The sequence below is a fragment of the Phalacrocorax carbo genome, chromosome 7, assembly GCF_963921805.1.
Source record: "Phalacrocorax carbo chromosome 7, bPhaCar2.1, whole genome shotgun sequence".
Taxonomy (NCBI): Eukaryota; Metazoa; Chordata; class Aves; order Suliformes; family Phalacrocoracidae; genus Phalacrocorax; species Phalacrocorax carbo.
Genome location: NC_087519.1, coordinates 26791503 through 26815806, shown reverse-complemented (window position 1 = coordinate 26815806; position 24304 = coordinate 26791503). Strand labels below are relative to the sequence as shown.

At 50.3% G+C, this 24304-nt stretch overlaps 1 protein-coding gene across 4 annotated transcripts in view; it reads left to right on the top strand.

Moving 5' to 3' along the window:
• Positions 1-24304, top strand: part of EPHB1 (EPH receptor B1) — an 87176-nt gene that overhangs the window by 32093 nt on the left and 30779 nt on the right. For all 4 annotated transcript variants that reach the window (XM_064457135.1, XM_064457136.1, XM_064457138.1 and 1 more), the window contains one exon: positions 23322-23477. In XM_064457135.1, coding sequence (XP_064313205.1) covers positions 23322-23477 — 156 coding nt within the window. The remainder of the gene's footprint in view (positions 1-23321; positions 23478-24304) is intronic.

The window sequence follows — 24304 nt, the reverse complement described above, 5'->3', positions numbered from 1 at the left end:
TTGGAAGGAGTGAAGAGGAGAGGAGTGTTTTCATGAGAAGCTAACTTCATTTCATAGGTGCTTTCCAAATAGCTTCTAGAAGATGGTCACCACCAGGTCCAGGAAGGGTTGGGAAGGAGGAGAAGGTCAAGGTTAAGTATCAAAGTTCTTTAGGGCTGTTTTTGGGGAGGGGGGTGATGGGAAGAGGTCTGGCTTGGACCTCTTTTGGTATAGGTGGCAGCGTGTGTAGCACCAGGCTTGGCTGTGATGCTCCTTGGGTTAGCCACCACAGTGTTTCTTTTCTACCTGTAACTCCAGATATATGAAAATGGAAAATCTGGGATTCAAGCTATGGAGAAACTTGTTCGTTCATTTGCTTTAAACCTGGGAACTTGTGTAGGTTTTCACTATGAAAAACCACATATCTGCCTGGCCAAGGTGGAGATGGTGATGCCTTCCTGTGCAAGGGCTCTGACAAGTGGGAAACCAGAGTCTGTGCGCTCATGGCTTGCTTTCACATTGAGCAGCATTGCTGGTGGATTCCTCAGAGTTTCATGGCTGACCCTGAATGTGGTTTTGTTCCCAGCAGGGCATGGTCTATTCCTGTGGGGAGCTGAAGCGCTCCACCAGAGGGAGGGCTCTTTACAAACTGGCACATTTCTGGTGAGACATTCCTCTGCTATTGAACAAATAAACAGAAAGTGCATGAGGGTTTTTGGCAAATTGACGTTTTTTATCATAGAAAAATAAATACTAATTTTAGCTGAAGACTGGAATTGGGAAGTAATGTCATTTTGCCAGAAATATAGGAGAACAATGATAATGTAAAACTGTCATAGGTCTTCATGGTGTTGACTTTTCTATCCGAAATGGTGTAGGAAGTTGGGGTTGTGAATGCTTCTAACCCCCCGGGAGGAGCGTGTTGCACCTACCCAGTGCTCATAGTTTGGGGCAGGGCAGAGGATGGAGGACAGCAAGATATGAGAGGCATGGGAGCAAACCTGCTCAGGGTGGGCGTTAGACCATCTCAGTGGCTTTGTTTCCTTTTCTTGTGCAAATCCCAGAACAGTTATGATGTGTTCGTGCAGTCAAAGCTGCACAGGGCAGACCCCTGTGTATTGGGAATTTGCTGAGTTTTCTGTGCCACAGCACCCATCTCCAGCTGTGCTCCCACTCTTTGGCAGCGAAGGAGAAATCCCTTGTGCTGCCCGAATGTGGGCTCTGCAGAACTCCCGGTGAGCGTTTTGCCTTTGCATGGGGAGCATGCTTTGCATTTGGGCTCCCTGAGGGGAAAACTCAGGATCCTGGCAGGTCTAACGGGGTAGAAATGTCCTTTATGGATTGATCAGCAGCATTTGGGATGCTGAAAGGCACTGAAGTATGCTGTGGGTGCAGAGAAATCAAGTGTTTAAATGGCACCAGGCATGTGTGTGATGAGGAGACAATGCTTTTTTGATGATCCTGTGGGTCCTGTTGGGTGCTGGTACAATGCTGTTTCCAGAGCAGAGCTCCTATAACTCCCCTCTCCCAGTCCTGTGAGAATATTCCCCAGTTCCCATGTCAGGGACGCATGAAAGGCTGGGATGGTGAGCAGGACCTGCATGTTTGAAGGTCCTGCTCAGTGCTGGCAAGGAACACAAAACCTATAAACCTGCAAGGCCTTCCTAGAAGTTCACTAAAACCATCCCTAAAAGCCTGAGCCAGGGCTTACATTAGGACTGTTGGAAAACTGTGTTTGGGTAAAAAAATCTGACCTTGGGTTGGAGACCACTTTTTGATAGCTCACGTGCACCCTTTGGCTGTCAAGCTCCTCCTTGTATCCCCATGGACCTTGGAGACCACAAGGGAAGACCTGAGCCCACTGCCCACTTCCCAAAGGTTGGCAGGCAGAAGGTGACACACTGCAAAGTTTAGGAATAATAATTTGTTGTTTTCTATTTGTCTTTGTGCTCTCAAAGGGGTCATATGCCCCTGCCTTGTTCACCCGCAGGGTTTGCCTTGCAGGGATCCAGGGATCCTTGCCAGGATCACACCCCAGCTCCCGGGAGGCACATGTTCATGACATACGCTCAAAGCCTTTATCAATCTGAGATAAGCCACTTAACAAGCCTGGGGGAATTGTCACCAAGGAAAAAAAACCCAAACCCCTTGGTATTTTAAAGCTGAGAAAATGGGCTTTATTCTTCAGCAGTGGGGAAAAAAACAGGGTTGAATTGTTTAGCTCCCCCAGTCCTCTCTCATCCCTCCCACTCCTGGGATAGAGGCTGTGCCTATCATGGGGCTATTAGACCGGAGCGGTTTCGCGCTGACAGCAGAGCTCAGGGTTGCTCGGGGATTCATTAATACCAGCTTTTATCACACTTAGCTGCTCGCGAAAAGCACAGGCAGAATGCAGTCTTCCTCGGGGGCATTTTGAGTCCCAAAGAGATTATCGTTGTGTTTTAGGGTCAGAGTGATGGGGGGTCACTACCACCACAATGCTGAGAGCGGGGTGTGAGGGAGGGAGATTTGCTTTATTGATCTGCCCTGTTGTTTGTTTCTGTCCCAGGCTGTTTGGGGTTTGGCATAGACCCCCTGGCTGGTGCAAAGCCATGTTACTCTCAGCTGGGTGATGGCATGCCGTACCCGAAAACCTGGTAGGACTGCCTGCCCCATCCTTTTCGGCACCTTGTGCCTGTGAGAGCTCTGGGCCAATGTGAAATGGAGGCTGTTATTGAATCCAAAATGAATAATTCATTTGGTGTGATAGCCCATGCTCTGTTCGGGTTGATATTAAATCCATTCGTCTTGCTCTGCCCCGTCCCTCAGCCTTGCTTTATGGCTTCCTTGCGTGGTCAAGGTGCAATGCATCATGCTGGCGAGGAGGTGGGAGGAAAAGCAGGAGTGGGGATCATTGAGAGGCCAGGGAAATCATTTGAGGCCTTGGATGAGCATGCTGGGTGGAGTTCACTTGTTCTCAAGGAAAGTTATTAAACCCTTTCTCTGCTGGTGTTTCACTCTGAAACCTAATAATGGCAAGGTAACCCCTCACTAGAATAACAGCAGTTGTGGGTCTCAGTTTTTATCACTTTTGACTCTGAGGATGGGACACTGAATGGGTCTGCTGGAATCATGCTGACTCTCTCTCTGACCTTCCCAGTACCAGGCGATAACCCAATTGCAGAGAAGCCAGTGAAGGAAAAAGTCTAGATCTAAATCAGCTTTGTGCTGAATTTTTACTTTGTATTTATAAACCCAGGTAGAAGGGGCGAGAGAGCAATCCTGCTGCTTCCTGGGCTTGCTTTCATTTTTCTCCTCCTGGCAAATTCCTGTTGTAGTGTGGTCGGCAGCCTCCAAGCTGCTGTGGCTCAGGATAACGAACCGACCTGCTTGCTTGCAACAGCTGGAAATCTGAGCTAGCAGGGATGGCAAAATTAAAAAAAAACTCTCACAAAATAAGAACAAAGCTGGGCTGCAATGCCTACAATGCAGAGGCTGCTCCTTGAGCATCCTTGCTCCCAGGCATCCCTGGCTTTCCCCATGGCAGCCATTCCCCTACCCTCTGTGTCCCCCAGCCCTTCTTCAGCTGCTGACAGATGCACCAGGCTGTGCCGAGCCATTGCTTAAGCTGTGTGTGGGTTTATTTTGGCCTTGTTCATCCCTTTGGCTTCTTTGTCTCCTTCCTCTGTTTGTCCTTCCCTCCTGCCTTGCATGTGGGGGCCTGGATATGGGAAAGGGCTAGCTGGGGGGTGGGACACGTCCTGCTGGTTGAATGTTAAGGAGTGAATGGCCCCGTGCTGAGTCCCCTGTTATCCTCCCCTCCTGCCAAGCAGCCCTGGCAATAATTATTGATTTCCTCCATTTATCCATCACAGAAGGCTATTAAAAATAGCATACAGCAGGATTTATAAAGTTTTTTAATAATAATTACAAACATTTTGTAACTACTAGTAGTAGAATAATTTGCTAACACTTAAAATAAGGGAGATGCCAAGTTTTCCCAATCAAATTGTTGCTTGTGCTGAGAACTAGATCTTTTTGGTCTTTTTGGCTGTGCCTTTGCCTGCCTTTTCCGTGTGCCGTGGTCCATCTTAGTACACACACACACACACCCCGGTGCTGGGACACGAAGGAGAGGTTTGCTTGTGTGACAAAGGTGATATTGGCTTTGTCCCATGGGCAGATGGCAGCAAGGGAGGCCATGGGCTGCCTTGCTATGTAGCAGGGACACAGGACCCTGCTCCCTTGTTCCTTGGCATGCACCTGTCCCAGGGTCCTGCAGCACTGTGCCCAGCCTCTCTGCCTGGGTCAGGGTGAGCATGCCAAGCATGCCAGAGGCTGCAGAAAGGCCCTTTTTTGCTTTTTATGGTGGTTTTATTTTTGTTATTTTCTCTATGCTGGTGGTCTATGTACTTCCCCATATCTGGGAAGCACCTCTTTTCTAGCCTCTGCTGACTCCACTACCTCTCATCCACAAGTGATCCCTTTTTGTGAATGCTTTCTCCTCTAAAACAAGAGGTAAAAAGAAAGTGCTTTCCCTGTCTGTGTCTCCTGCCTGCCCTTGGATTTGGTTTAGTTGAGCTGTGGCATTCCAGCTTGCTGGGAAGTGCATCCTTTTCCCTGTCCCTGGTTTGGTGGCTGCAGGTGTTGCAACAGCTGGTGGCAGGGGTAGGTGACAGAGGAGTGCTTCAGTGTCCCCTGGGGTGCAGTGGCATGCTGGCATCTGGTTCTGTCCCAGGGCACGGTGCCTGGCAGGGCTGGCAGTGTCCCTGAGCAGGGTAGGCACATGCGAGGGCTGGACTGCCAATGGAGACCCCTGCCTGTCATTGTAAATAGTTGGGCTTAAAAACCATCAGTGCTTCCTCAAGCTCTTCCCAGAGGACCAGGACGAGGTCAATCAGTTTGTTCCAAAACCCTTCTGTCTCAGTCTGCTCTCATGGACAAATGGTTGATGCACTGGTGGGATGTCTGCCAGGCAGCTCGGGTGCAAGGGAGTCTCTGCGGCTGATGCTTATGATGCTTTAGGTGGCTTTGCAGGGCAAATGTTTCTCTGTGGGTTTGGAAGTAGGATTTCAAGCTTTTCTTTTGGTTAGCATCCCAAGGAGGGATGGCGGGACAGTGTGCCAGCATGTCGGGGCTGTGGTGAGTCTCCTCCTCCCTGTGTATTGCTGCCCCTCTGCTCCCCCGGGGCTTGGCCACCTGGCAGACACTAACCATCAAAAGAGCTGCTTTTAAGCCAAAGTGAGAGCATCCACACAGCCAAGGCACCTTCCACCCCTAAGGGTAGCAGGAACATCTGGGGGTTTTATTTCAGGTTTAGCCAAGCCACAAACCTCTGACTGCTCGAAATGGGCCTTTTTCTCCCTCCCCCCACCTTTTTTTTTTTTCCTTTTTGGGCGCTATCAACTTTACTGCTCCCTCTCCTATCTTGTGTCAGCCTGAGCTGCTCTCTGCAGCTGGGCTGCACTGGGAAGTGCCAGCTCTCCCAGCTCTTTCCAAACCTCAGTGGTGATGCTGGAGGGATGCTCCCCTTTGTTGCTGCCAGGCAAAGGCAAAGCCCCTGCAATCTTCCTGCTTCCACCACTGGGTGGAACAGGCAGCCCAGTTTTACCATGGCCATGCTGTGGAGGAGAAGCATTTGAAACACTGATCATTGCATCTCCCTGCTCCTCCTCCCCCCACCCCCCACCCCACCCCCCCCCCCCCACCCCCCCCCAAAAAAAAGAAAAAAGTGTGATTTTTCTTAAATTATGCCTTAATGAAGGCATCCATTAACCCCATAATAATTTTGCAAGGAAAATGTCTGGGAAAACCTTGTTAAATTTTTTCTAATGCGTGTGATGGGTTTTAATGGAAATCTTAATTAGACATTATTAGCCAAAATGTTCCTCCGGTGGATTCAGGCCCTTTTGTCTCCCCCAGCACAAGGATGGGGAAGGACCATATGTCCTGGCTGCTGCCAGTGGGGAGACTTAGGCACCACAGCCACCACTCCCTGGCTCTCTCCCCCACATCCTGAGTGGGGTCTGCAAGGTACAGGGGGTCATCCCTGCCACCTAGCCCCCTCCAATGGAGAAATTAAGGAGAAAACCTGGAAAAATCCCTGGGCAAGGGTGGATGAGGGCTGGGCAAACATCGCAGGGCTGGGCTGCCCTGGCCAGACTTGCACTGCACATGGCCTTGGAGGAATTAGGGAATAGCCTGAGCTGTGTTGTATGGCATATCTTTTTTTTTTCCTCCAAGTTGTACCATGGCCTGTTTATGTATTTCCCCTCTCCATAATGAGAACTTTTGAGTGTTATACTGATTCCAGTCTTAAAAGAGGAAGAAAAATTCCTCCCTTGATTTCCCACTCCCTCCTTCCCTGCAAGGGTCTTTTCATGAGTTGATTTACAAACGGGGGCATAAATCTGTTTCCAAAGCCTTGGCTTGTTAATGGTCCATCTAGGAAACTTTCTGTGGTAGCTGAAGTGCTTGGGGAAACATCTTTTTGGGGGATATCGAGGTGCAAAGCTCCATGTGTGCTTGCAGGGGCTGCTGTGAGCACAGATCCTTGAGCATCCCTGCAGCGGTGGGGCTGCAAAACCCACCTGGCTTTCCTAACCTCACTTGCTTACACCAGCCCAGGGGACCCAGTTCTCACCCTGCCACCATCATGTTGAAGGCCCTTCGCTCTCTGGCCAGAGCGGGGATTGTTCTCCTGGACAATGGGAGAGCCACAAGGAAGCACAGGATCCGGCCCGTGTCCGGTGACTGCATTGTTCCCACCCTTGTTTGCAAACAGCCAGCACCTGGCAAACCCAGTGACTCAGGCCCGGGGAGTTTTAAAGCCTTTCTATAACTTTTTCCTTTTTGGTTTTGTTTTTGGGTTTTTTTTAAAGTCATGAGAGAGCTCTTTTGGGAATGGCTTCAGCTGGTGCTGTTTTGCTGCTGTTTGCTTGCAAGGGAAGAGGATCCTGCCCATGTTTAGGGCTGTACCGCACTGCCCAGCCCATGGCAAGCTCTTCGGGAGCCAGCATATCTCCTAGCCTAGCTAGCAAGAATAATTAATTTAAAAAGTTGTTGTAGTAGTCAGGCTTCGTAGGTTTCCTGCAACCTCTTCTCTGGAAACAGGCCTTTGTTGCTGATGTTTTAATAAGTGAAAGGTTCATCACATAAATGCAAGCCATGAATAAGCCATGGGCTAGGTGAGCGAGTCATGCTGCTGTAACTCACCTTGCTCTTCTGTGGCCATCAGAGGAGCTCTGCATGGGTTGGACCTGCCAGCTGGGACCTGTAGCACTGTGGGTCCATGCAGAGGAAGGATGAAGCCCACCAGGGTGAAGGAAAACCGAAAATTAATCAGCACAGATTACTGAGGCTTTAATTTTCCACCCTTTCCAAACCCCTGTATCTGCTACCTGGGTTTTTCTGCACCAGGATGGTGACAAATGGAGCGGTGCTGTGGGTGTTAACTCCAAGTGTTTTAAAAGTGGGTCATTTGTCACGCCTGGTGGCTTGTATCTCAGAGGATGTGTTGAGAGCAGGAGCATGGTGATTAAATCAAAGCATCACTCGTGCACTTAAGCAGGGCTTCGAAGGAGGCCTGAAGAGCCACGGGAAAATCCATCTGTCTTCAGCTGGTGCAGCAAACTCATGGCTAAGAAATGATCCACACCTTGTCTATCAGAGCATCAAACAGACTAAATATACAGTTGTGGGTGCCTCAAATTAAGATGTGCAAACCTACATGAGAAGGAAATTGATACTCCCCCAAGTAGGGCTCCCGGGAGAGCCTTGCCCAGTGAGCAGCAACTGTGAAAGTGTAATTTATGGCATGGGATGGAACTGCATTGCTTTGTCTTCATATTAAGCTTAGGCATCACCTGCTTGTACGAAAATGTTTTTTAGGAAGGAGAGAGCTGTGGGCTGGGGATAGGAGCTGGTCACCTCAGTGCTGTCGGTGTGGCCACATCCTGCATGGTCATCACTGACCTCCTCTGCTACTCTTCCATGTGGGCACAAATGATGCTGCAAGCCAGTCTGGGCAGATCTAAGCAAGGCTATAAAGCTCTGGGAAAGCAAGTGAAAAATATTGGTGCCCAACTTATCCTTTCCTCCATACTACCTGTTGGAGAAAAATGGGTGACTAGAAATAGGCAAATAATACAAATCAACCCCTGGCTACATGGCTGGTGTCAATGTGAGAGTTTTGGCTTTTATGGCAATGGGACGTTCTTCAACCATAGGCTTCTAGGGAGAGATGGACTCCACCTGTCTGGAAGGGGCAAGGGAATCTTTGACAGCAGGCTGGCAAACTCGGTGAGGAGGGCTTTAAACTGAGGAACTTGGGGGGAGGGGACAAACTGGCAATGCTAATGCCATCACACACAATAGGGGAATAAGACAGGACAACCTGAGCAGTGATAAAGGTACTGTAGCTGCCTCATGCAAGTGCAACCAGGAGACCAGCCACCTCGAGGGTTTGCATAGCTGTAGTGGGTCCTCGTACGCCCCTCTGGGGAAACCTGTGCACTCAAGCACCTTTCTGAAATGCCTGTACACCAACGCACACAGCATGGGGAATAAACAGGAGGAACTAGAGGTCTGTGTGCAGTCGCAGGGCCATAATTTCATTGCAGTTACAGAGACATGGTGGGATAGCTCGTATGACTGGAATGCGGTCATGGATGGCTACAGGCTTTTTAGGAAAGACAGACCAGCAAGGTGAGGTGGGGGAGTTGCTCTTTATGTGAGGGAGCAACTGGAATGCATTGAGCTCTGCTTTGGAGTGGAAGGAGAACAAGTCGAGAGATTGTGGGTAAAAATTAAGGGACAGGCAAATGCGGGTGACACTGTTGTGGGTGTTTGCTACAGGCCATCTGATCAAGAAGAGGAAGATGATGAAGCCTTCTGCAGACAGCTGGAAGTAGCCTTGCAATCGTGGGCCCTGGTCCTCATGGGGGACTTCAACCACCCTGATATTTGCGGGAAAAGCAACACGGTGAGCCATGCATGATCCAGAAGGTTCCTGCAGAGCATTGAGGACAACTTTTTGATACAAGTGGTGGAGGAGCCAACGAGGCGAGATGTGCTGCTTGACCTTATCCTAACAAACAAGGAAGGGCTGGTTGAGGATGTGAGATTTGGGGGGTAGCCTTGACTGCAGTGACCATGAGATGGTTGAGTTTAGGATACTGCAAGGTAGAAGCAGGGCTATGAGTCGGGTTACTACCTTGGACTTCAAGAGGGCTAACTTTGACATCTTCAAAGACCTGCTAGGAGGAATCCCATGGGCTAGTGCTCTGGAAGGCAGTGGGGTCCAAGAGAGCTGGACAGTATTCAAGGACCACTTCCTGCGAGCTCAAGATTGGTGTGTCCCGAGGAGGAAGAAGTCACAGAGGAGACAGGAGACCTGCATGGATGAGCAAAGAGCTTCTAGAGAAACTCAAATGGAAGAAGGAGGTTTAGAGTATGTGGAAAAACAGACTGGCCACTTGGGAGGAATATAGGAACATTGTCAGGGTATGCAGAGATGTGACGAGGAAGGCCAAGGCCCACTTGGAACTGAATCTGGCAAGGGATGTCAAAGATAACAAGAAGGGCTTCTTTAAATACATCAGCAGTAAAAGGAAGACTGGGGATACAGTGGGCCCACTGCTGAACAAGGAAGGGACCCCACTGATGCAAGATGCAGAGAAGGCAGTTACTAAATGCCTTCTTTGCCTCGGTCTTCACTGCTAAGGCTGGCCCTCGGGCATCTCGGCCCCCAGAGAAGAGAGGACAAATTAGGAGAAAGGAAGACTTACCATTGGTTGAGAAGGATTGCATCAGCGATTACTTGTGCAAACTGGATCCTCGCAAATCCATGGGCCCCGATGTGATCCACCCACGAGTGCTGAGGGAGCTGGCAGATGCTGTCACTAACCCACTCTCCATCATCTTTGAAAGGTCATGGAGGACCTGAGAGGGGCCTGAGGACTGGAGAAAAGCAAATGTCACTCCAATCTTCAAAAAGGGCAAGAAGGAGGACCTGGGGAACTATAGGCTAGTCAGCCTCATCTCTATCCCTGGAAAGGTGATGGAGCAGTTCATCCTGGAGGTCACCTCCTGGCATGTAGAGTGAAAGAAGGTTATTAGAAGTAGTCAACATGGATTCACCAAGGGAAGACCATGCTTGACCAACCTGATAGCCTTCTATGATGGTGTGACTGGCTGGGTCAACAGAGGGAGAGCAGTGGATGTTGTCTATCTTGACTTCAGTAAGGCATTTGACACTGTCTTCCATAGCCTCCTCACAGGCAAGCTAAGGAAGTGTGGGTTGGATGAGTGGACAGTGAGGTGGATAGAGAACTGGCTCAACAACAGAACTCGGAGGGTTGTGATCAATGGAGCAGAGTCTGGATGGAGGCCTGTCACTAGCAGCGTTCCCCAGGGGTCTGTGTGCTGGGCCCAGTCCTGTTCAATGTATTCATTGATGACCTGGATGATGGGATAGAGTGTAACCTCAACAAGTTTGCTGATGATGACAAGCTGGGAGGAGTGGCTGATACACCAGGAGGCTGTGCTGCCATCCAGCGAGACCTGGACAAGCTTTCTGGGCCTTGCTGTCTAAAACTTGACTGTAAAAGCTAGAGGCATCCTGGGAAACTGATATACAAGGGCAATTAGGAACTGAATTTCTGCCCTAGTTCGACCAGCTTTCCCCTGCTGGGTCTGTAGCCTGGAGGGTGAATTGCCTGTGAGATGAGACTTGATATTGACTTGTTTTGATCTGATTTTTTAAATTTTTTACTATATTATAGTATCTGTCTGCATCCAGGCATTATGTCACCAAGGCCCTTGAAACCAATTGATTGATAAAGCTGCCCTGGACATAGTTTTGGGATGGGTTGATGCACGCTGGCATGTGTTCTCCCTCTGTGCTGCAGAAGGAGTGGGTCGCCCTCCTTGGGAGCAGGGATTACTTTGATGCTTGTGGATTTTGCTCTGTTGCAAAATGGGTAAGTTGTTTGAAAGCTTGAAATGGTTCTGGGCATGGCAAAAAGATTCTCTGCCTGTCTGGGTGCCGCTGGGGACTGTCATCTTCTGCCTAAATCCAAATCTTCCAGTTCTGCCATGGGCATCTGTTTTAGAATGCTGGGTGAGCGGGGCCGGTGCTCGCAGTGGAACGGTGGTGCTGGGATGAGGGTGACAGGGTGAGACCTGGAGCTATCACAGACCTCCTGCCTCCCTATCTGATCTGCTCATGAGCTCTTAATCACATATTATTATTTAAGACAACTTGCTCTTAGAGAGCCTAAGGTGTAAATTATGTTTCACAGCTAAGAAAAGCTTCCAGAGCTGCCTATGTACAGTAAATCCCTGCAATCTTGGGTGGCTTTGACTTATGTGTAACAGATGTTGAGGATGGAGGAGGCTGTTTTTTGCCCACTTGTTGCTACCACCAGCGTGGGACATGGGTGGGGATTTCAGCAGGGAGAAGCTGGCTGTGCTCAGTGTGTGTGCTGTCCCACCCTACAGCCTTGGGCACCTCTCCTGTCCCCGGTGGTGGCACCAAACACAGTGCTAGTCTGATCATGCTGTTTGCAGATGGCCCTTTCCCTGCCTGGAAGCTTTTGAGCAGGTTGCCTGCCTGCCTGCCTGCCCACTGCAGCATGGGGATGAGCTGCTGCAGAAATCACAGAATCATAGAATGGTTTGGGTTGGAAGGGAGCTTCAAAGATCATCCTGTCCAAACCCCCTGCTGTGGGCAGGAACATCTCTCACTAGGTCAGGTTGCTCAAAGCCCTGAACAACTTGACCTTGAGCACTTCAATGATGGGCCATCCACAACTTCTCTGGGCAACTTGTTCCCATATCTCACCACCCTCATAATAAAAAAGTTCTTCCTTATGTCCAACCTAAACCTACCCTTTTTCAGTTTAGAACCATTCCCCTTGGTCTGTCACTATAGGCCTTGATAAAAAGTCTCTCTTTCTTACAAGCCCCATTTATATATTGAAAGGCTGCAGTAAGGTCTCCTTGGAGCCTTCTCTTCTCCAGGCTGAACACCACCAACTCTCTCAGCCTTTCTCCATACCAGACATGTTCCATCCCTCTGACGCTTTTTCATGGCCCTCCTCTGGACCCGTTCCAACAGACTCCAGAGCTGGATGCAGTACTCCAGGTGGGGTCTCAACAGAGCAGAGTAGAGGGGCAGAATCACCTCCCTTGACCTGGTGGCCAAGCTTCTTGTGATGAAGCCCAGCATATGCTTGGCTTTCTGGGCTGCAAGCACACATTATTGGCTTGTGCCCAGTTTGTTACCCACTGGTCCACCAAGTCCTTCTCTGCAGGGGTGCTCTCAATCCATCCATCCATCCCCTAGCCTGTACGGATACTGGAGACTGCCCTGACCCAAGTGCAGGACCTTGCACTTGACTGTGTTGAACTTCATGAGGTACATGTGGGTCTGTTCCTTGAGCCTGTAAAGGTCTCTCTGGATGGCATCCCTTCCTTCTAGTGAATCAACTGCTCCACTCAGCTTGGTGTCATCTGCAAACTTGTGAAGGTGCACTCAATCCCACTGTCTATGTAATTGATGAAGATATTACATAGTACTGGTCCCAGTATGGAGCCTTGAGGGACACCACTCACTACTGGTTTCCATTTGGGCATTAAGCTATTGGAATGCTGCCTGCTCCAGCTCCATCTTGCTTGTCAGTGGGCTGTGGAGGATGACCTACCATAGCTTTTCACCCTTGTGCTTCAGTCTGGAAACTGCTTCAGCTGCTCCTTGCTCCATCCAGCAATGCTTGCAACCAACAATGTGATGGTAATTATATTGATGCTTAGTTGCATCGAATTACTGTAACCTGTTGTCTGCTTTGAACTCTCCTTTGAATTTGCAGGTTGCGGTCTCAGTTTGTACTGTTCAAGCCCTGGTGGCTGCTGAGGTGGGTCTGGTGTGTGGGGTCTCCAAAACACCAGCATGTCCACTGTGGGATGAACTTCATCTCCACCTCCTCACTTTGCTCTTGATCTGCAAGCGAGGGCTCCGCCCTTGGGACTGAGCATCTTTTGCAATCCAGCCTCATGCAAGGAGGAGAGAGTATAAATTTGGCCCCAGACATATTTTCCATTGGTGGGTGCAGGAGAACCTCAAAGGGGAGGGACGTGGAAGGGGATCCAACTGTTCCGTCTTCCTTGCGGTCTCTTCTCGGCCCCTTGCACCGCAGCAATGCACCGAGGAGCCTGTCTGTTATTTTTACTCTTTCATCTTTCCTTGCTTCCTATTTCTATCTGGTAGAGGGTCCCAAGTGCCATGAGAGAGCATTTTTTTCCAAGATATTTCTTTTGTAGCGAATGCTGTCGGCTGTTGCAGTGCCCAGTGGCAGCTGGGCTCGGCTGCTGCGGGTTTGGATGCTCCTGGGACCAGCTCTCCTGCCAGCTGGAACGGGGTCAGGAAGAGTTTTTAAGCTCAGCCATATGCAGAGAGAGGGAAATTGGAAAGTAAAAATTTCCATAGTCCTCTGTGCTTTCCTATGCTGTTATACTGGGGGTGTTTGAAAGTTGGGCAGCAGTGGGATGAATGCAGTGAGGTGGGGACTCAGCCAGCAGCTTACTGGGAAAAGGTGTTTGAAAGTGGAGCAGTTTGGGCAGGAAAGATTTTAAGAGTAGAGTAGAGAGGTAGACCATGGACAGGGAAAAATAAGTGGAAGGGAGACCAGTAAAACTTTCAGAACTTGCTTTTTAGGCATTTTCTGGCTCCAGGAGATTAGGGCTGATAAGAGCGACTCAATAGGGGCAGGGCAAGTTGATGGCAGCGGCCATCATTTCACTGCTTAGGGTGGGAAAGGAGGTGTTATTAAAAGAGAGAAAAATCATACAGAATGTATATATGTGGTGCTCATATATGGAAATAATAAGTAAATTGCACCCAGCTGCAGGAAATGCAGCTTTCTCCTGAAAATGCCACCCCCATGGGTGGAAAAGGGAGTGCTTTGCTCATGCCTGTGTGGGATGATGGAGGCAGTTTCCCAGGGGCTGGGGCCATGTGTGAGCAAGTACATGCGAAGGCGGGAGCAGCTGCTGCCTCTGGTCCCCTGGTCGGTGCCTGTTTCCCCTTTCTCTGCAGCTGGGTAGGAAGGCACCTTTCCTACAAGGAATAGTAATTATGGCTCATTCTGATATAAATATTTATGGAGGAGCTCTTTTAATTACTTTTCTAATTGATTCCATGCATGGGGCTCTTGGGGTGGATGAGGGATGTGGGAGAGGTGGTTGTGCTTTGGTTGGGATGCCCTCCCCTTGCCGACTCCATCCTTCCGTGCTGAATCCACCCCTGGGCATGGTCCTCAAGTAGTCAGCCAAACCGCAGCCCCCAGGGCTCATGTCTGCCAGGATGGGGGGCTCCTGCTCCATGACAGGGCATCCCACCACCCCGGTGCAACCCAAGGCATGATGTCTTCCAGTGCCATGGCATGGGCACAAGAAAGCCGTGTGTCCGTATGTCCCTGCCCATGACGGCATCCCCGCTCCAGCAGTGTGAGCCTGGCCCTGTGGCTGAAGCTCTCCCCCAACCCCATCCTGGGGTGACTCATCTGTTGTGGCGTCAGCACTAATGAGGAACCACTTCAGACATAATTAATAAGCACTTGATGCTCTCTAGATTGAGGGGATACAGTGTGGTGTGAGCTGGCAAAGGAGGAAAAGGTGCTTAATTAGTTCCTATTAGGAATGGGAGATGTTTGCTTCCCAGCCAGGAAGGGTTTGTGCTTTGGGGAGCCCAGGGGCGATGCTGTCGTGATTGGAAGAGGGCCTGGAGTTAGAGTGACATTGGTAGTTCCTGAAGTCCCCAGGAGGGCTTTGCATCATTTTGAGGGTGTTTCTAACTACAGCCCCTGCCAGCATCTGTGTACCTGGGGGAAGAGCCACTCTCTGAGATCCACTGTGAGTTTTGGTGGCAGCTCGCTTTCCTGCTCGTTAGGTGGCTTGATAGCTCTCATAAGCATTGAGGGGTAAACATGATGTGCTTGGTTAAGTGATACATGAAAGTATTGCCCCTTCTGTACAGCTTCCAGTTCATGTCCATCAACTCCTGGTGTCCCACATTGCTGTCCCCACATGGGGGAAATAACCTCGCTCTGTGACTCCTCTATCCAGCCCAATGCATGGGGTGCGAGTAGAATACTGTTTGGGGCTTGAATTTTTGGGACATGAGTCCTGGCCTGAATCTTGATCCCGCCAGTCTTTTGCTCCAAACTCATTGTGAGGTTCATTGCAGATGATATTGCAGTGCTGGGGATGCATCAGCTCACTGGGACTGGTCCTGGTGGTCCCCTCTCTAGCTTGTGCTTGGCCCAGTTGACCAGAACTGGTGTAATATGATGCACATCAGCATTGCCAAGGCAGCACATGAACATCACTTGCCCTGGTGGCACCAGCCACCCTATGCTTAGCCTTAGTTATATCACCCTTGTTAAGACCAAGTGTGCCCCAGGCTGCAAGGGTTACCTGAAATCCAGACTACAGTTGTGCCTGTAGTTAAGACGGGGCACCCAGCTGTGATAAACTGCCCTGTTTGTTAAAAATGGGTGAAGCGGTGGGGATGGGGGTACTGGGGGTCAGGCAGGAGCAGCCCCTTGGCTTTCCTTCTCTGCTGCTGGAGCCCTAGTGCTTCCCCCAGACGCCCTGCTCCTAGTGCCATCTGGCTCCCCAGCAGCATACCTGTTCTGCTCACACTTTCTCTCCTTAAACTGGTTTTTTTTTCACTGCTGCAGGATGGATTTCTTGGCTTGCTCCCCAGCCCTTAGCTCTGGTTTTGATGTACAGCAGAGATGTAAATGTTCACATAGCGTCGGTCAGGGCGGAAAAGTAAGGGGTTGAACACTACTGTCTATTTACTGGCAGATCACTCTCCCCTTTCCTTGTATCACTGTGAACATGTAAACTTCCCTGTGTATGTGCCTGAATTGTCTAGCATTTGATCAAATTAATTAGTGTTTGGTCACTGAAAGTGGGTGCTTGGAGAGGCAGAGCTGGCCTCGTCCTTCCCTGCAATGCCCCTGTCCTCTTCTCCATAGTGGTGCTTTAATTCCCAAGGGGGAAGAGCTGAAACACCCTGGAGAAATGGAAATGGGCTGGGGGGGTCTCCATGAGCTGCACCATGTCCCTGTCAGATGTGTTTCACCCCTGATGTCACGTGCAAAGGTGCTGGAGCAGAAGGTTGGACATCATTATTTCCATGGCTGGTTTATGGAAAGGAAGGGAAGACACTGCTGATGGGGGAGCTGTGACGTGAGACTGGGCAGCCTCAGCCCAGTGCAAAGTAGAAACTACAGTGGAACAAAGCTCAAGTGGGAGAGCAGTGATTTGCAAAAGTGACCTTGAGAAGTGTGGTGGTTGTTCCTCACCCCCCCCACCCCCCTTGACTGTTTTGGAGAGCAAAGCGAGTTTCCCTGCTCTGTGGTGAGCTGGCAGCCCCACGGCGCCATCTGCCCAGGGCATGCATGCTCTTCCCCTTCTCATCCAGCAAATGGATCTGGGACAGATTTCATCTTTACACCTTCAAAAGTTCCCCCAACCATGAAAAAAAGAGAAAGTCAAGTCCAGCGTGGTGATTAAAGGGGCAAGCACGGACCTGTTGGGAAGGCAGGTGCTGCAAGCAGCAGGGCATGTGGGAGCCAAAACCAGCTGCTTCCATGCCCTGCTCTACACTCAAACTCATTGTTTAGGGTCATGATACCAGCTAAACAGTTGGCATCGGAGCTCTTCTGCATCCATAGACCCTTAATTTTCCCAAGCCTGCCTTCCTGGAGGAGAAACACTTCTGGGTGAGCATTGGCTGTGTTTTGCTTGTAGCCAAGCATGTGCAGCTTGGTCTGCCCCAGGGGAGCAAATCCTTGGTTGATGAGGGATGGAATTTTTGGGAGAGGCGAATGCGGTTGTACCCACACCCTGTTGCCTCTAATTGGCCTCGTACAGCTACCTACCCCACAAGCACCTTTGAAATCTTACCCCACGCCTTCCCCCTTTGGTTCATTTCTCATTCATGAGGAGAAGAGCCAAAAAAAAGAGACCCTGAAAAGCCACATTGAATTTTGTGTTTTTTCCATGAATAAACCATGGTGGGCCAGGCTCAGAAGCTGCTAACTTTAATTTACATGTGTCCCAAGATGGATCTAAACCCATTCCTCCAGAGGTGAGGGGCCAGTTTAATTAATCGGCTGCATCACGAGGCACTAGGGCCTCTTTGCTTTGTGCACTGGGGAGAAATACAGCCCATCGCCTGCAGGATATGAACCCAGATGCTGGGAAGCTCATGTTTATCTCATGAGTTTTTTGCTTATACAGTGTTGAAATACGGAAATGCAATGCAACGAGGCAAGCACTGTTTGTAAATAGGTTGGGCGAGCACGAGGCCCCAAGGCGGGAGCAGCTCCAGGCAATCTGAAATCACAAGAATTTGTGTGTTTGGCTGCAGAAATGGTGAAGCTTGCACCAAAATGAGGTTTTATCCCTCACTGGGAAAAAGCTTTGCCGGGGTGTCCCATCCCCAGGGTGCCAGGGTTTTCTGGCACGGCTCAGGGGCTTGTGCTGAGCTCTCTCACCAGAGGAGCAAGCATCCATCTGTCTGTCTGAGATTGCTTTGGGGCTGGGGATGCTTGAGCTCTAATGTTTCCCCATCTGGATTCTGTTCCTTACCCTGCCCCAAGGACTGGATCTAGGAAAGAAGATTTGGTGGCTGATGGGGTGTTTCAGGGCCGAGTCTGGTCCCCGTTTCCCTTCTTGGCATGGGCTGGCAAGAAGGACACACGTGATGGGTACCCTCCCACGTTTCCTCGCTGGAGCACAGCATTGTTCTGGATACAGAAACCTCTCCAGATTAATTTGTGGATGTCTTGAGGAGGGTGGCGCGGCAGGATACCTGCTGGCGTTGGCGGCTGCCTGCCAAGCTTGCTGCGGCTATGCCAGGGCTGAGGTGCTTGGGAGAAGCTCTTGGCTTCATATAAAAGGGAATTGGGTCATTAAAAATTAGAAATGGGTGAAAAAAAAACAAACAAACCCACAACAAAAGCCAGCCCCACAACCCCCTCCCCACAGAGATGCAGAAGGAAAGGGATGATGGGAGAGCATCAAGTCAGGGATGCAATTAAACCTCTGGCAACTGGCACCCACTTCCTGCTTGGATGTTTGCAGGGAGGATAATGAGGGAGATGAAAGCAGGTTGAGAAGGCAGCACCCTTGTAGCCCTTTGAAGACAGGGAGATTGCAGCCTCTGCTGGGGAGCAGTGGCATGTGGGTGACAGCTTGCCTGATTCTGCTGTTTATTCCCCCAGACTGCAGCCCACATCCCTGGTGTCATCATCACATCAAAGGGATTGAAACCCAAACCCCCTGGTTGTGTTGTAGCCTGTGGTGGTGTTGGGGCTCAGCAGAGCTGGTGTGTGTGTCCTCAGGGGACATGGTGCCACCAGTCCCCTGGCACTGCCTGACTGGAAGGGTGACCAGAAGCTGAGCCGGCAGCTGCCCTGGAAAGCTGTGCCGGCTGCTGGAGTGCCTGCCCCTGTAATCACAACATCCTTGAAATGTTGTTTTTCTATAGCATGCAATTTCACGTGGGTGTTTATTTGCCTGGATGGTGTCTTTCAGCTGAAAGCATCTAGGAGGGCTTCCTACTCTGCATGCAGGCTGCACGTGGAGGCAGCAGGACGGGGAGGAGAGCTGCCTTGCCGCTAAAATATTCGTAATGGGGGCTAATCAGAAAACCTCTGTTGGAAGGCTCAAAAACTGATGGACTTTTTTTTTCTTTTTTTGGTGCGCTTAGAGATAAATACATTTTGTGTTGAAGGTGTCTGCAAAATGTTTTAAGGGGCTTCTAGCAAGCATTTCTTTTTTTTTTAAGTTTTAATCCAAAATTATGAACCTTGTACCTTGCGTAGATAGTGTCGGTTCTAGGAGCCAGTTTTTTCCTTAATGAAAAATTGTCATTTACAGAAAGGGGGGAAATGGCCTTCAATCCTTTTCCAGTGGGCTGTAAGTGGAACTGCGGCTCGTTACTCCTTTGTTCATGGCTTGTGGTGTCCTCAAACCCAACAGGCACCTTCCCTGCTGTCCATCTCCTGGGGTGCTGGTAGGCACCAGCCATATGTCTTTTTAGAGCAGGCTGGATGATCCAGGGTTTTCTAGTGCCTTTGCATGTGGCAGTCCTCTCCACACCTCGAGCTTACTTGAGGGCATAGCCTTGCACAGCACTATTACATCTAACCCATTTTTTCCTCACCTGCTGTGCTGGTGTGACCATGGACATGTTTATGGGCATGGTTAAAGACACTGGTTTTGCCCCGCAGAGGTATTGGACCCAAAAGGGAATGCAAAAAAAAAAAGCATGAATATGGGAAAACCTGGCAAATGTGGTTAGCTCTGGCACAGTGGGGACATCAGGGGTGTGGGAATGATGTGGCACAGACTCAGTGTGCTGCGAGTGAAGGGAGCTGCGGTGGGTTGCTGGTGAAGGCTGTGGGGGGAGGTGGGGAATTGTGAGCTGAAGTCAGTAATTCTCTGTAGAAGCTCCTATTTTAAAACCTGAGAAGGAAAAATGCCACTCTGCATCCCCAGGGAGCTTTAGAGCAACTTAATATAGAGGAGGTGTCTCCTTTCTTTCTGGTGTGGTTTTTTTTTTTTTTTTTTTTTTTTTTTTAACTAAAGCTTCCCTGAGAGAGTAATTAAAAAGTATAAGTTCTAGGTGCTAACAGAGAGGGTATAGTTTGAAGAACGAAATGCTTGGATACCCCTGTGCTTGCACCGTTTCCACTGAGTATCTGGTCTGTTGACAGTGGCATGCCTTGGGCAGGAGCAGGGGTGGATAGGCATAGAGATCCTGCTTACCTCTATCTCTTTCTAGGACCCCTGGCACCCAAAACATAAGGGTGTAGGACACATGCCATTAAGGCAGGAGAGTTTTCAGCAGCAAAAAGCCTCGCAATGCTACCGTGTGCTGCTACTGCTTCAATAAATCCTCCCACCCTGTGCAAGCTGCAGAGTGAGGAGGGAGGCAGTGATGGGGATGCAGGTCTATGGTGCCTTTGCTGGGTGTTTTGCCCTGTGTGGGACATGGCCACAGCCCCACCCCAAGCCTTTGGGGGGGGTAAGAGGGACAGCTCTGGCCAGGAGTTCCCCAGCTGCATCCAGCCCTCTGGGGCACTGCAGATTGGCTGCCACCCCTACCATCACATCGTTAAGCTGCGCTCCAGCAATGCTCTCTCCCACCCCCACATGCCTGCATCAGCCCTCGGAAAGGGGTCCTGCCAGCGACCCCTGGCCCTCGCTGCCTGGGGATGAGCGACATCCCTGGTGTGCAGGCAGGATGATAGATCTGCAGGCAGCTTTGGGTTATGGGGGGGTTTAAGTGCTGAGCAGGCAGCCCTGTCGAGCGCTGAAGCCGCTGAGTGGCACAGTCGGGTTTTGTGCCTCATCATTTACAAACACACCCCTAGTGCTTAAACACGAGCAAATGGATAGTTAAGCACATCATTAATCTTATCCAGCCCACGTAATCAACAATCAATTAATTCTTCTCCAGGCTGAAGAGATGCAGATTGCGCCACAGCCTGGGCACTGGCAAAAAGAGCCTGTTTCCACAGGGAAAACTGAGGCAGAGCCTCATCCTGCACTTGTCTGAGGTGCTATTGCAGATCCAGATCTTGCCAGCTCTGGGAAACTTTCTTGCAGCAGCCCTTAAATCAAGGCAAACATTGCACTTGCTGTTAGTGGGGTGATTTATTGCTCCCTCGTGGGCTCAAGCCCTCTGTCTGAGTCTTATATTTGGACTGCATGTTTACCATCTGAAGGATTATGGATCCCATGCTGTGTGCGTCTCTATAAATCCCACTGTGGCATTGCGGGGGCTTGGAGGTTTCGGCTTCATCTTTGGTGTGAGGTTTGTGGTTCAGCTGCCCCAGAAAGAGGGGAGACATGAGCAACAGTGAGAGCAGAGGGCTGCAGCCTGTGGCATTTTGGGGAGGAAGGAGAAAGCATCAGCCTCCCTGAAGTCTCCCACAGTTTCAGGGCAAGCACACTGTAATTACAGGAGAGAAAAGCTAATTGGTAATAATAACAATTAAGAGCCACGTGCCTGCAGATTAGAGGAATTCATGGATAAGTGAAGTGATAAAAGAAACCTGAGGACGCTGGGTTGCAGGGTGTACTTTGTTCAGGTATTTTGACAAAGCATCACTTGGATTAATTGTAAGTAAAAATCAACAAACCCCTTCAACTGACCTACCAACGTGCCCCTATGCTTAAAACCAATGTGTGTTCATAGCGCTGTGACCATCTCGTCTTCCTCTTCCCTCTCCCATCCCCTTCCATCAAAACACAGGTGGCCATTCCCTGATACTGCTGTCCTCTCCTTCCTGCTCCTCCAAAGAACCCAGCATGTTTCAGGCATGTTTCTGAACACGTCCTCCAGCTCTAGAGCCCACAAGTCACCTGTTGCATGTCTTGTGGCTGCTAACACTTGCTGGTGGGAGTGCAGTGCTGCTGGGACACTGCAGGGAGGTGCTGGTGGGAAGGGAAGAGGTGAAGAAATGAAGATTCACCTCAAAGTCTTGGTGTCCACATGTGGTTGTGTCTCCTACCTTGTGAGTCTGCTCTAACTCTGCTGCTTCATGCTGTTGTGAGTGTGGCTCAGGGAAGGATCTGCGTATGGCTGCCTTCTGCTCGGCATCCTGAAGTTCCCCCCCAACCCTCATGTGCCCACCCAGTGTCCTGCAATGCACGGTGACCCTGCATCCTTAGCTGCCTATCTGCACGAGGTGGTGGGTTATGGCCCTAAGCACTTCTGTAAGGGGCCATACGTGGGTGATGGCCGCTGTAGGATGCGGAGGACTTGGTGGTCCTACTGTGGTAGAGAGGAGGAAGGGCAGCAAGAGATGGTGGCTGGTCCCTCTGGCTGCCACATCCCCACTCAGCTGTTAGTGCCATTGGAGAGACGGTTCATCATAGCTAGTTGTGTGCCTCAGGCGGGGAAAAAGAATCCCCTGAATAATAAAATTGTAAAATATTGTTTTGATTTATCCTTTTTTATCATCTTTTAATATCTGGAAAGGCTGTGTGAGCAAGAGGCCTTCAGGAGTTTTGAATGACAGGTTAAAGGGCTCCAATAAAGATTAGATGGTCCACTATCTCCCAAGGAAATTGCATCAAAGTGGTTACTCCTGCTTGCTCCTATTAATTTCCTCTTCATGGCTGCTAGGAGATGCCTCATATCCTGATGCAGCAGACAGGGGCTAAGAGGCACTTTCCATTATCTCAATCATCTCTGTGTTTATGAGGCACTTAGGGTGTTTCTTCGCAGAGCTCTGCCTTGGAGATGACAGCATCATGGGGGCAGATCTGGGAGCCAAATGGAGGTGGGGCTGCCCTGTGTGCGAGGCCAGGAACAGGCTGCCCCTTGCCAGGTGCTGGGCCTGGATGGAATTCTGGTCCCCTGGGTATGTGTGCCAGAATACAGATGTTCTGCAGCTTTCAGTTTTGTAGGGGTCACCTGAGGGTTTTGTTACATGTCAAGGGTGGATGAGCATCCATTCATCAATGCCTAGCTGGTGAGGACTGGTGGGGTGGGGAAGAAGTGAGGGACCCCATCTTTGTCACTCCATTTTCACCCTCTGACTGCAGAGCAGCGAGACAGTTGATTAATGAAATCTCCCCGTCACTTACTAAAGCCTTGCCGTAACTGTAACTGGAGCATCTTCTCATTTATGAATTAGTTGCCGTTTCCTGCTTGAATGAACTCAGAGGCCGAAGGCCAGGAAGGTGGTTAGCCCCAGCCCTGGGCTGTGGGGGATTAATGGGATGGACCCGTAAGACACTGTCATGGGTGTCACACCAACTTTTAAATTAAATATTAAAATTTTGCATGGAAAAAGGGTTGCAAGCCCTGAGGCATGCTGTTGGGGTGGTGGAAATGGATGATTCAGATCAGCAGAAGGGGAGTGGTGTGCTGCCCCTGCATGTCTGTGTCCCCATGGGTGTTGCCAGGGAAGGGGGTCCCACAGCCCCCTGCCATCCCCCTGCCTGGGTACAAGTGGTGGGGAGCGAAGGAGCTGCTGCAGCCCCCGTGCTGTCCCTGGCTAATTACTGTATTGTTGCTGTATGATTTCAGTGTTTTCCTGGTGGCTTCAGAAATAATTCATGGCCAGTGTGGAAAATTATAGCTATTGTGGTTTTGCAGGAAGGTGCTACCCCGTTTAGTTGATACAGGTGTGAAGCTTTGATGTGTCTTCTTTTATTTCTTTTTTTTCTTTTTCTCTCTGTCCTGTTTCAAGGACAGGGCCTGCTTTCGCCTCTGCCCAGGGATGATTCAGTACCCAACTGCTTTCCTCTCCTTTTTTTTGCAGCCTGCCCAGCAGGGACGTTCAAGGCCAGCCAGGGTGCTGGGGTCTGTGCGCCGTGCCCCTCCAACAGCCGCTCCACCGCCGAGGCCTCGCCGGTCTGCACTTGCCGCAATGGCTACTACCGGGCAGATTTTGACCCACCGGCAGCTGCCTGCACCAGTGAGTAACAGATCAGGGCTGGCATTGGGGGCTGCAGGGTCTCGCTCCTCTCTGCTGCTGGGGAAGTGGTGGGAATAAAGTCTCAATCCGTGAGCTTTTTAATCTTATTTTCTCCCCCTCTCCTGCTGCGGAGGGGAGTGAGATAGCAGCTGGGTGGGTGTCTGGCAGCCAGCTGAGGTCAACACACTGCAAGGGTTTAGTTTTGCAGAGAGCTGGGATACCCATATTGAATACCTGTCCCTCTCTGCGTGGCTCAGCACCACCTCTGCGTGCTATAGAAACACTCCTCGCACCAACAAGAATCCCTTGACCACCGTGTTGGCATAAGCAGATGATGTCTCGTTACCTTTTGCTCTGCTTTCCTGCAGACTGCCATGGCACGCACAAATGATGACCAATGGGATGGTCCTTCAACCCAGCTCTCTGGCAGCCATTTGAATTTATACTTCACCCTGGCATTGGTGGTGATGGCAGGGAGATAGTCCCCAGGGTAAATTAGAATTTAAAGTTACCTGCTGTTGCTCTCTTGTTCATAGATGAACACTCCAGCAGATGCAGTACTTTTTTTAGGAGGGAAGGGTGCATTAAGCATTGGTATTTAATGGGGCACTGTGTGTGATGCATCGCTGCTCAGTTGTCTGCCTGCACTGCCTGGGATGGCAGCTGCAGCCTCAAGCATGTCTCTTGGTGAGAAAAGAGCCCAGGAGGGAAGAAAGCTGCTGTGCTCTTCAGCCCGCTGGGAATGTGAGTCTCAACTTTGTCAACTCCCCCACTAAAATACGCTCCAGGCCCTTGAATCAGTCGATCAGGGAGCTTTAGCACAAGGA